At 37.0% G+C, this 13414-nt stretch overlaps 1 protein-coding gene across 1 annotated transcript in view; it reads left to right on the top strand.

The window, feature by feature from the left end:
• Nucleotides 1-12373, top strand: part of LOC148840847 (serine/threonine-protein phosphatase 2A 55 kDa regulatory subunit B gamma isoform) — a 95745-nt gene extending 83372 nt beyond the window's left edge. The window contains exons 8-9 of the mRNA XM_088935286.1: nt 75-166; nt 8834-12373. Coding sequence (XP_088791412.1) covers nt 75-166; nt 8834-9125 — 384 coding nt within the window. The 3' untranslated portion in view covers nt 9126-12373. The remainder of the gene's footprint in view (nt 1-74; nt 167-8833) is intronic.
• The last annotated feature ends 1041 nt before the right edge of the window (nt 12374-13414 follow it).

Raw genomic sequence — 13414 nt, 5'->3', positions numbered from 1 at the left:
TTAAAGAAGAACATAATTTTAGTGTAGACCTTGTTCTTAATTATAATTAAGGGTTTATTCTTTTTTTTATATAGGTTCATGATTACCTCCGGAGCAAGCTTTGTTCCTTGTATGAGAATGACTGCATCTTTGACAAGTTTGAATGTGCGTGGAATGGTACAGATAGGTAAGTCATCCTCCGTCTCTTAGAAGAAAATTAAATCGCTTTTTTTTAAACCTCTTGTTCTTCAGTTTTTCTCCTAGTTGGAGAAACTAAATAAGGGAGAAGGTCTTCGTTTATAAAATGCAGAAGCTATCCTAGTCTAATGATTTCATTTTCACGTTGAATATTTTTTGCATGAAGGTGTTTTTAAATTGAATTTTTGTTAGCTTTCCTTTATGATCTTATAGTTAAATGTAGTGTTCTCATTACTGAAGAATGAGTTTTTAATTTGAGGAAGCAAACACCACACTAAATGCAGTTTGCAAAATGTCGCTATTTATCATATTATGTTACTGGAAAAATACCTAAAAACATGAATAAATGTGCATTTATTCATGTTTAACATCCAATTATTGTGGTATCACTTGTCACCTTGTCATTTCCACCTCAGAATGTCAATGGATGCTGAATATTCAGAGTAGAAAAACCCAGGTGTTTTTCTAATATAAAGTGAGCAACAACTAAATGTTTTTATAGTCATCTGGAGAACAAATCTAATCATACATTTCCAGTGGGAATGCTAGCTGAGGAAACAATTTATGCTTTTAATAAAGACAGCAAATATTGCCATAAATATGTAGTTCCAGTGTATGTTATAAGTCTGTTGAGGTTTGATAATAGGCAACTGTTTAAAATTTCAGATGATAAAATTGAAATTTTACACAGAAGTAAAATAGGTTCATTTTCTGTAACTTAGTGGGGGAAAAAAATACAAAGCAAAAGACAGCATACAGAATTCACTGGTGAATCATTTGGTACAGTAGGTAGGAAGAAAATATAATGTTAGCAAAATCTGCATTTTGCTTTGGGATTGCAGAAGTGTGGCTCCATGAATTAATCAAAACATTTGATTTCTGCAATCTTATATGTTGGTTTTCAAATGTGCAAGTAGCCATCTTGTTTAATCATCCCATGTGGACTGTTTATTCAGGCAGTATTATCACTCATCAGATTAATATCCATGAAATAGTGGATATGAATCCCTGTTGGCACACTCCAGCCAAGAGGGTGTAGCACGGCTATATAGAGCATTAACACGCTTGTTAATCTATCACCTGGCATCTATTATTCCAAGCAATATTTTGGTGATGGGTAAAATCCTAGTATAATGGGATCAAATATTACATAAAATGAGATAAGACGCTGCAATATGTAATATGAAAAGCATTTTAAAAATTAATTGAAGAAGTTGGATATCACTGGAGCTGAGATTACCTCAGGGGGGGAAAAAAGTATATAAGCTAGTTTTCAGATGGGACCTTCAGTGATCTGGGCACAGACAGCAATAATAATAAAAAAAAAATCTGTAGTAAATGAATCCATGCTTCCTTAAGACTGGTGTGTGATTGATGGCAAGACCCTATAATCTGAACAGACTAAACCTGATCAGAGGGAGCACATCACCTCACTGTGTGCTTTGAACAGATTAATGCAAGCAATTGACTGACTTTGCAATTCTGAAAGAAGTGCTTACCATACAGTATATGTGTACAGGCATATCATGTAGTTTTGCATACCTCTTCTTAACCAACATTTATCCACTCTCTGCTCAGCAGTAGGTATGTTTTTTTTTCCTCTGTTTCATTCTTAAAACAAGGCAATAAATACTCCCCTTTTCAGTCAAAAAGGCTGATAAAGGCAGAAAATCTTTGACCTCTGTAAGGTCTATTAGGGTTGAGCATCTACAGCAATTCTGGAGATTGTAAATGTTAGAAGGCTAATAACGTATTTTGTGACTACTACTAAACCTATACAATTTTAATGGCGCTTGAGGTATTGCTCAATATATACATGTGACCTTTTCCCATACATACTGTATGGCTCTTTTCATAAGAGAACATAAGAAGGTTGATGAACTGAGGTTAATGATCTCTTCCTAGGTTCTCATGCAGGCATTTTCGTTTGATTTTATTGTGCTTGTCGCCCTTGTGAATTTTAAAGAACCTGTATCCGAAGAGTATTTCTCGAGAGAAACTCCCTCTGTCCTGGAGCATCTTAAAACATGGTGTAAATAGTGAGTGCAATCCCATCCTCTAGGGGTGATTCAGCTCTAACAGCCCAGAAGTAGGAAGCAGCCAGTCAGGTATCAAAACTCAACAGTGCTTCAGTTTCCGAAAAATGAAAAACACTTATTTGTTTTTAATTTTCTGGCACGTCTTGGTGATGAATGATACAGTACAAAGCTAAACCATAACAGCAAAAGTCTTGAGTTTGTTTTTTGTTTTCATTCAGAAATGTATTTACTCATTAGATTGCATTTTGAATTTGCAATGCATGTTGTTTTGTCTTTGTGCTTTGATGCCAGGGCCATGATACCGTTTCAAATGTGGTCTTTCAGAAAGTTTTGATTTATACCATATACCATTTATACCAGCCTGTGTACAGTATGTAGTCTGTTTGTTTTCATGGTATTCCACCTAGAGACTGGGTACAGGTAATGCAATAAAAGTACCAGCTCAAAGATCTGGTGAAACATACTGATTTTTTTTTTTCCCATGGCAATTACAATATACAGTGTAGAGAGAATACTGAAAGCAATTTCCAAATACTGTGGCATATACACATTTGTATATCTCGGCATTACCTTTATTTCTTTTCAAGGTGAAAGCCAAAGGCTGTACACCCATCATTTGCATATGCATCGTTTGTATACTTTGCGATGGTCCAAAGTGTGTGTACTGGGGAAACAAAATGAGTTTGCATTTGGAATTGGTTACAGAACCCATGATAACTCTTATTTGGCACAGTGAAACAAGTAGATTATCAGGGAAGTAATTCCCTCATGCGTTTCTCATAGCCTCCATATTGAAATCATAACTTTCCATTTAAAAAGACTTTATATTCAGGCCTAATTAAGTCTCATCAAGCATTTCTTTAATCCTTGCTTTATTTATGTGTGCTTGTAGCATGCTCAGATACTGTACGATTTGCTTTTATTTACCAATCATTGAAGTCGTTGGAAACCTATAGTCAAGTTAACATGGTTTATTTAAAACAATCCAACATAGATTCACAGATTTATAGAGTATTATTAATTTACTAACATTTTTACAGTTCCTGAATTGGTACTATTTGTGAAGGATGCAGCAGTAGGACTTCCTAGAGCAATCATGTATGATTTTTGCGTTAATCCCACTGCTTTCCTTTGCTTAACTTGAGCAGAAACCTTTGAGTGTGGCTTGTCTGGTCATGAAGATACAGATGTGACAAGTATCAAGTGTCCTCACAATTATGAATCTTTAGATCAGCTTTGAATTCCAGAAGCTGAAGTCCACTTTATTGCTTTTTTGAGGGCAGTATTTTATTTTTATTTTTATTCTACAATAATAAATATTCCACATTACACAGTATGTTACTCTTTGAGACTAATCATACATTGGGATTTGAAGGCAATTTAGGAAAAAAAGTGTGTGTAGGGGGCGGGGAAAGCAGGTACTGTGGTAGTTACTTTGCCAACAGAACATGAAAAGTGCTCATCAGTGTTTGCTTATCCAGCTGCATCTTGTGCTGAACAAGCAGGTTACTCATTCATCAGCCATGCTTCCTGCCCCAGAGATATCATTGTCCTGACAGCCCTGAGGTGAAACATGACAGCCCACTCCTGCAGCATAGCTTTAGTATACCTGCAGTCTACCCTGGCAAAATCAAAGTAATGGAAAGAATAAGGCCTCTGGCAAAGAATATGATAGGCAAATTGAACATGAAGACATCTTTGATACATATTTTTTTTAACGGATAACAACAATTGGGAAAATTGCAATTTTCTGTCCACATCTTTTTATCTGATACTGTCAGAGGGAAGAAATTAACCCTCCATCTCACAGTATGGTTGTTTTTAATCTCTGAAAGCCCTATCCCACCTAACAGCAATTTGTTCTCACCTTTCGTACAGAAGATCCTACAGCAATGGACCCCTTTGTGCCAAAGGAACAAATGTTTGACAAATGTGTCGCAGGAAATGGCGTACATACTTAGTAGGAATTCTAATTGCTTCACTTAAAAGCTAGGGATTCTAATGCTTTGTCTTTTCCTTTCCTTGAGGTACCAACACTAACAATTAAACCCACATGCCATTTTTCAAAGTTTCTCTTTATTCATCCCTGTGGGTCAGCCTCTGAGAAAATTAATTATGAATGAGCACTTTATCCGAATATTTTATGTGCGAGCCATATTTCATTAACAATCTGTGTAGGATTATTTGGCAGTCAAGCTAAGAATTTGATTTTCTTCCCAATTTTTTTCATTTTTGAAGCAGCAGTTTAAGTCTGTTTTTCATGTCAACAAGAAGCATCTGTGCTGCAGCTATGAAAGTTAGTTTTGGAGAGCACGTTAAAAGATCTGGAAATTAAATATTGTACTCTACAGGTGGATAATTTTCCATTATCTATATTCTGTGCAGGACCATAGGGTCTTTCATAATAATGAGAAAACAAACAGATGAAAGTGATCAGTTCAGGTAGCAGGATTTGGTGTACAGGAATCATACATCTGCTATAACACAGGGGGACAGACAGAGTACATTACGCACTAGGCTGGTTGCTTTAATACAGAACACAGAATCATTGCTTAATCCTCAGCATCCTCCAGTAAACAAGATTTTTTTTATTTTCTTTATTGTATACAGACAAACAAATTGGAGCTTTATTCTGCAGAGTGGATTGGAAGCATGCTTTCTTTATCCATTGTCTGGTTTGTATAAATGAGTCCCCCTTGCTGAATAAATCATTTCCTTTGGAAAAACAGGGGTGACTTTGTGTTCTGTATTGAAAGGCATTTCTGAAATTCTGGAAAGACAGGGAGATTCATTAAATGTTTATCTCAGAGCTGATCCCGGGAGAAACTCGAGTAACGATTTCCCGGTGAGGATTTATGACAAGCACATGATCTGTTGACAAGACCGTGACAGGTGTAATGCCTCACAGCCAGAGATTTTTACCCCTAATCCTGGTCAAGCACTATTTAAATCACTTTGGGGAGGCGGAGGGGGGGGGGCGTGCACTTAAGGGTTTTGATTGATGTAAGGTTGGAAATGGGTGGAAGTGTGATAAAGAAGCTGAGGAACAGTGTGGTGTAGTGTCCTTCAATTTTCAAATCAAGGCTGATCCCTGAAAGATGTTTCTCATTGAATTGGATAAAACAAAGAATATAGTTACCTTTAGAAGTAATTACAGGACTTTCAATGTGAAATTTGTGTTTAGATAATGCCTACTCAAGTGCAATTTACAACTGTGCTGACAAAGGACTGCTCAGGATTTCCTTATCTGGTAGTACATTTGATATACCATGCAGGGTAAGCAATTGTTAGAAATGAAAGATTTAAAGCTGATGGAGTGTAGGATTTTTAGGTATCTGGCAGACTTCTAAGAGATTGTTTGGAATTATCGTAATCCAAAATTATACATGCGCCTCCATATCATACCTTTCGATTTGAGTTTTTAATGAAAAGTAAAAATCGCTGTAAAGAAAAGGGTTCTTCAATCTGAAAACCTTTGATTAATCTAAAGGAACCTATGAAAGCCATGAAATTAGTCTGATCCTTTGGTAAAAGAGACATGTGGTTATTAATTAGTGTTTTTATTAGACCTGCAGTGAATTTACAAATGTACTGTTTCAATTGTGAAGGCACACAGTGCCTGGGGGCAAATAGCATTGATAAATAGTGAATGAGCGGCATAAAATATGATATGGTCTTATTAAAAATAATTAGCATACCTGTGCGGGAATACTCTCTGGGTATGATGCCTATATAGTTTATCTTTGTTACGAGTCTAGAAATGCATTTGACAAAAGAACATCTCATAGTGCACAGTTCTCATCACATCTGCACTGAATACTTTTAATAGTTCTCCAAAAGCATAAATCATTAAGCTCTTGCATGGCTGAGCTGTGCCTCCTTATTCTATGAAACTGTGCCAGGATTAAGCACGACTGGGGCTCACAGCAACACTACACAAGGGGAAATATGTAGTATCTATGGCAATAAAAGCTTGCATTTAAGGATGTTGCCCTATTAAAAGAATTTGGCACAGGAAGGTGTAGATTATTATATCCATAACTTAAAACCTTTTGCTTTGTCCCTTTACTGAGGCATAACAATTATCGGATGAAAACTCCAGAGTCACCTTCACACAAGCTATTCAACAGCAAACTGAGAAATGGGTAGAGGCAGCTGTGATAAGGAGCACAAGAGAGTCAGCTATTTAGCAACCTTTTTATTCTTTGTGCCAGATGAAACGTTCTGAAGTTTCTGGCAGACTCTACCAGTTGACACAGTTACCAAAAATGATTTGTGCTCCAAATGTAAAGTACTGTAGAAATCTCCAGTTCTCTTTTTAGAAATGTTATCTTGTTTTTCTAAAGTCATTAGTTTAACCCTTCATTGCACTGTTGCTTTGAAGAGCAATTCTTTGTTTTTTTTCTTTGTTTCTACATTTAAAAAAAAACATGAATGTTCTTTGGTAAGGTAAAAGCCACATATATACTGATAGTATTTGCATTTTTACAGTGCAATTTTACCACTAATGGCAAATTATTTAACACTCACTGATTCATCTGAAACAGTATAAAATTGTATGCTTGTAGGAAAATGTCAAGCTCTTTATCGCTGTTGTTGCAGTATGTTATCATGAGCATTATACAGTATGATAATGTGTGACAGTACGTTAACAAATAAGTACAGTTTTTTAAGACCACTGCAATAGTGCAACTACACACACAAAGAGAGAATGTGCTCTTGAAATATCTGTGGCAGAAGCATGAGGTCACAAGACTCCTGCAGGGATCCCACTGGGAAATACAGGAATACACTTAACTGATCCAGACTCTGCCAACAGCATGTACTGATCTGAAAGCAGGATTGAACATTTTAGTGGAACTTCTTTACAGATCCCTTCAGCACAGCAATCATTATAACTCAGAACAGTACAGTATATGATTTACATTTGATCATAATCTCAGAGCGCACGTTTAACGCTGATCACGCACTGGGACTTTTCCATAAGAATAAGAGAAGGGTTACGAACAAGAGAAGGCCTCTTGGGTTGTTAGCATCTAATTGATCAAAGGATCTCATCCAACCACTTCTTGAGATAAGCCAGTGTTTGACTTCAATGACATGGCTGGGTAGCCTGGCTACCTGTGATTACTGGCAGACTATAATTCCTGAATCAACCAGGGATCAGCATCATGCAGTGATGTCAAATCTTAATCTAATGGAGTACATGCGAGACAAGTCCAGTAGACGCATACATCAAAGTTAACCAGCCAGATAACATCATAGATCTGGCAGCAGCTTTTTCCTAACATTGCTTCCTGTGTATTCCAGCACATATACAGTACTTGTGTTGAGCTAACATTTGATAAACCTGGTACTTAGACATTACATTGTTATTTCTTGCCTGAATGCACCATGTGTCCCATAACACGCATGACATTCAGTTTGTTCAGAAACATGTTTACAAATGGTGAAAAGATGTCTCCTCCGTAAATTCTAGGATCTCCCTTTATCCCTTCTGATGTTTGTCTGTAGTCTGTGGTAATATACAGTATACAGTATATATACTGTATATAGTAATAGTAAGCCCCTCTTAAAATTAAAGAAGAGAAATTACTTCATTACTGTACCATTGGAATTGCAGAGTATTGACAGAAATGTTCAGAGCTGCTTCATGGGTAAAGTGTAGTAAAGGTTTGTAGTTTGGAGTTCTGAAATGTGAATTTTATAAAGGCATTTTTTCTTAACTAAGCTTCAAAAAATACATTTTAATGCAAGGTGACAGTATTTGTAAATGTAGAACTGTGCATGCACCTTGTTGTTTATATGTTTGACTAAACTCTGTGCACTGCACGCGTCCAGAGTTTTGCTATGTGTGAATGAATGGTGCTGTCCCCTGGGGTCCTGATGAAAATCAGACTATCCTGTTGGCAACATTTTAAATGATTGTTTTTTAAAAATGGAGTTCATAGCACAAGGAAGGGAAATAGTTGATCCCCACACCTGCCAACCACTTCAATCCAGAATATAAAATCAGAACTTTCCTGCAGCAAGCATTTGGCCCATTTTATGCATGGGTTTGGACTGCCTCTTCAACAAAACCCATGTTTCAAGTCCAAACACAATCTCAGATCTTTAGTTTATTAATTACAGACTTGCTGGGGGGTATTCTCAGTTACTTCTATAGTATCATCAGCTGAAACCTGTTTTTCCGTTTTTATCCTTACTTTGTGATGGATATAGTGTTAGGTTTATATGTTGTGCTACAACTGATGTGTACATAGAACATGCTACGTTTTTTTCTAAAACTCCCCGAGTGGCTGATCTCTTTTCGAATACTCTTATTTTAGCAAATTCCAGTATTACTAAGCAGCAGAATATTGTAATTTTGCACCAGAGGGACAAAAACGGTTGCATCAAGGTTTAATTAGCAAATGATTAAGAAAACTTTGCCCAGAATTCTGGATGCACTAAATTAGTCGTCTTAAAAACGCTGTTGAAATTTGCCTCCCCTGTGGTCACGATGCGTTTGGCAAGCCGTATGTCTCAGACACTGGCAGCATTTGTAACGGTTCCCTCATTTATCTTTCTCTGTGTACTCAGTCCTCCTTCTTCTTCTTCTTCTTCCTCCCCCGCAGTGTCATTATGACAGGCGCCTACAACAACTTCTTTCGGATGTTCGACCGCAACACAAAGCGGGATGTGACTCTGGAAGCGTCGCGGGAAAGCAGCAAACCCCGGGCAGTGCTGAAGCCCCGCCGCGTCTGCACGGGGGGCAAGCGCCGCAAGGACGACATTAGCGTGGACAGTTTGGACTTCACAAAGAAGATCTTGCACACAGCCTGGCACCCGGCAGAGAACATCATTGCCATCGCAGCAACAAACAATCTGTACATATTTCAGGATAAAGTCAACTCGGAGGTGCACTAGAGTCCTGGGTGCCTCGCCCTGCAGTGGGCCGCTCTCGAGCGCTGTACTGTACCTGCTGATAGCCTTGCGCGAGGGTGTATTCATTGTGTTGGAATTGTGGATTGTGGTTGATCACTAGTGTTTGTTGCTATTGGTAGTTTTGGGCTTGTATAAGCCAGCAGGGATGTGCTAACTAACCTCTTGCAAACAGGTAGTAGTCATGTAATTTGAGCCACAAACTTTCATTTATGGTTGCTTTTGAGTGGAAAATTTTGTTCGCCAATTGGGACAGTTTCATATTTTCCCAAAGTTCAATTCCCTTACCTCATTGGTTAATAATATCAATCTTTCTTTACTTCGGTCAGCTCTGTTTTTGGATATTTCTGCAGAATGTTAGAATTACACCGGGCCATATTTTATCACACTTTTCTACAAACTCGATCTGTTTTTCCTTAAAAAAAATTCTGAATTGTTTGCTTCAGAGAAGGCACTGCCTGGTCTTTGATATATTGACCCCCTAGTGTCTTCATTCCAAAGAAATTGCAAAAGCTTGCCGTTTCTTAAGTCATGCTCTCACGGCAGTGGATACAAGGCAATGAAAGAATTATGTTGCAGCTGTTTGTCTGTTTTGACATATTTTTAAAAAAATGAAAATGAAAGAAGCCTACCTTTGAGAATGAGATATTTTGCTTGGTTGCTTAAAACTAGGATTGGTAAAAGCTGATAATTGGGATAACGTCTGGCCAGACCTGTCAAATTGGCCTTCAGGTTAGTTCAGGCTAGTTTTCAGTATCTTCAGAGCCATATCTTTACAGAATAAATTAATGCTTGCCTTGAGTTTAATATGAGGCATGAAGAGGAGGTGTTATTACAATCCCCTTTAAACAGTGAGGTATTTTTTAAGACTTTTGAAATATTTTTTAATATTGTATGGTGGGACGTTTGTTTCTTAAAATGGACTTGAAATATCGTTGATGTAAGATTCGTGAAGCCGATGCAGGTGGGAGTTAATGTTTCTCTTTGTTTGAGAAGTCAGTCAGGTAGAAGAAAATGTTATAGTGGTGTTTGTTACAAGTCATTCTGTTTGGCATAAAGTACAGACAGACACAATAGATAAAACCGGTTGCACCAGATAAATATCCCATACTTTTTCAGATTAAAATGATAACTATTTATAGTAAGTACATACAGTATACTCCTGCAGGCGTCACCAGAGTAGGTTTTATTTTCTGTTATTTCATTGGAATGATTTGTTAGCACAACAACTGCAGATATTACAGTCAAAGGTTAATGGAAAAGCTGGCAACAAAAGAAGGGGGCTGGGAATAGAGAGATGTTATATTGATGTACCAGTAGTAGGAAGAATCTTTTTGTGGCCAGCAGCAGTAGCTGTAGCAGTTTCAGTTTTATTTGGGGTTTTGCATATAAAATGTACTATTTACAGTTTTCTCCTATAAATCAAGTTGGAGAGGGTTGTAAGGTTTGATAAAAATGGCCTTAAAACCTGTTTTTGTTTTCCAAATCAACAAAGAAATGTGAGAAAAAAGGATAAAAAAGGCACACAGCAGGATATTCCTATCACTCTTTGAAGACCTGCTGTGGTCTGTTTGAAGTACAACATAAAATCAACCATTTTGTCATTAAGAATCCCTATATTTCATGTTATTCTTTTGATCTACACATTGCCACTGTTTCTCTTGTTAGTGGCCCTTGGTTACTATAAGAGATGCTTCCAAGGATGAGCAACAGGATATACATTTAAGTATGAGGGTCTTCTCCATTTTCATTATACCTCTGTTCTGAACCCTTTATTGAATCAATCACACAGACATAAAACACATTCATCCCTGTTTTGCTGTGGTGAAAATTGGGAAGCAGCTTATAGCTTTCAATCAATAGAATAAACATAAAGGTTTCAAAAAGGTGTCTGAAAACTGTGGCATCATAGAAGGAAAAGAGAAAAAATGCTTTACATCTTAAATGGAAATGCACTACTGTATGTCTAGGTTCATTGGTGGCTTTAGTGGATAAGATGTGGCACAAGTCTGAATGTATGTTTACCATCTTTTTATGAAATGTAAGGTGATAAAAAATAAAACTGGATTTTGGATTCCAGAAGTGAGGGACTATATTTTACAGCAGAGAGAACCATCAACAATGCAATATAGCACTCTCCTAACACGCAGTCTTCACAAGAGTTTTGAATGAGGCAAGATCCACTTCTTACTTGAGAGAATTGACAGTTCTGTGACTGATCTCTGCCTTTCTTCATGATAATTTGCAACAGAGAACATTAGCAATGATGAAGCTGCATGGTAGTAATAATGTTTTTAGAATTTTGGCTGCCTTTTTTTTAATCCATAAGAACAAGCTGTTCGCTGTAAAATGGCTTGCGGAGTACTCTCAACACGGCACCTGTACCATAAACAACTAATATACTTTTTGTGTTTTGAAGCACAGAAGCATGTTTACCATTGTTCAGTATTACAATGTACATTTATAATGGCTAAAATGTTTTAATCAGCAAAAATAAAAGGGAATGAGGAATGTTTATTAATACTGTACTCAAATACTAAAGAAGGATGAATGGAACTGTGTATATATTGTTAATTCTCTTTACACATTCAATTTTTTTCTGTAAAAAAATGAAAATATTTAAAAAGCGGTTTAGGAATGTGGTAAAGTTGTACGTCAAGAAAGTACAATCCCTTCTGAAAACACTGATATCCATAAAATGCTGTACTAATCACAGCTTCAGTTGAGTTCAGAGCTTCAGATGAAAACAGCAATCTTGGAAATGGACTCAGCAGCCAGAAAATGGACAATAACGGCGATACATCTCAGATTAACCACAGTGTCCCCCAAGGGTAACATGAAGTAATATTACTAATGTACTTTTTTTCCTTCAGTCCAATTACCTCCTTAATGAATGTTCTGTTGTATTCATCATGGTCGTATCCAAATGACATTTGGTATGCAATGACAACTTGGTGGATGCCAGTTAATAGAATTAAAACATCCTCTCATTTGGTTATCCAGTTTTTTAATATTGATTTTGAATTTTGATCAATATTAATATTGATTTTGCAAGGCCATATAAAAAGCTTTCTGGACCACTCCTTTCCATTTGAAAATGTTCATCCCACTTTTACATGATTCAACTTTTGTGTTTGTTTCTTGTATTTTTAGACGACAAGGGTGTCAAATAAATGATTATAAATATGTTAATATGAGTTTTCAAATAAAGATTTCAACAAAATTGCATCCTACAGTTGTGTGGGTATGGAGCCCTTTTATTGAGGTACTGTCTCAGTATTTCAAGAAAAATACATTCTAGGCTGTGTCCTATAATTGCCCTTTTCCTAGGTCTAAATTGGAAAGCTGCATACAGTAAGAGTCTTATACCGGCAGGTCTTTGTGCTATTTTTGAAGCTGTTGACTTTGCAGATGGTCAGCTCAATTTCTCTGTCACAGGCAGCATGATGCTTCTCAGATAGCACCACTGTTTCTTCAAGATTTTGTATCGTGAAATCCTTTTAAAATGTAAACCAAGAACACAACCCAAAATTCAAATTTTATATTTATTTTTGTAAGGACACACGTCCCGGCTGTGTCCTGCCTTGCACCTGTCTCTTGCTGAGCCTGGATTGGATGTAAAGTGGTTAGAAAATGGATGAATTATTTGCTATTCTCTGTTAAGGGTCATGGCAACCCCGAGCTTATCCCAGCAACGCAGGGTGCAAGCTAGTGGATGAGACAACACATTGGATAGGACCAGTCCATTTTTGAGGCCAAGCACACAGACACATACCACATTCAGACATACAGGTACCTTTTAGAGAATGATTATCCACCTGCTTTACTTTTCTGATTCTTATTGCAATCTGATAGCTAAAAAGAAACTACAAGAGGAGCCTATTTAAAAACTCATATACAGACAGGCTGGCCATTTCAAGAGTATAATATAAAGGAACACTAGGATATAGTTTCTTTTAAATGGAGACTTTGGGAACAAAAGTGCTTCAAGGCACAGAATTGCCTTAAACCTGAAGATGGTTGTTCATCTTTGTGAAGAGGACATTACCATGGAGACTGGTGGTTAGTTGAGCCTCTTGGTTCTGATGAGATGAAAAAACGTAGTCTGCCAACAAATGTGCTCTTCCATCAAGATAGTATGACAACTCCACTTGGCAGCTTACAAAGACAACTGTGGTGTGACACCGGTGCCTTCAGTTTTGTGTACATTTCTTGGGAGAAAACACTTGAGATTCTCAATAGTATGTACAGTACTTGGTATGCTGATTAAATTA

This window comes from Atractosteus spatula, chromosome 1 (assembly GCF_055471065.1).
Source record: "Atractosteus spatula isolate fAtrSpa1 chromosome 1, fAtrSpa1.hap1, whole genome shotgun sequence".
Taxonomy (NCBI): Eukaryota; Metazoa; Chordata; class Actinopteri; order Semionotiformes; family Lepisosteidae; genus Atractosteus; species Atractosteus spatula.
The sequence above is the reverse complement of the archived record's forward strand: the minus strand, read 5'-3'. Positions and strand labels throughout refer to the sequence as shown.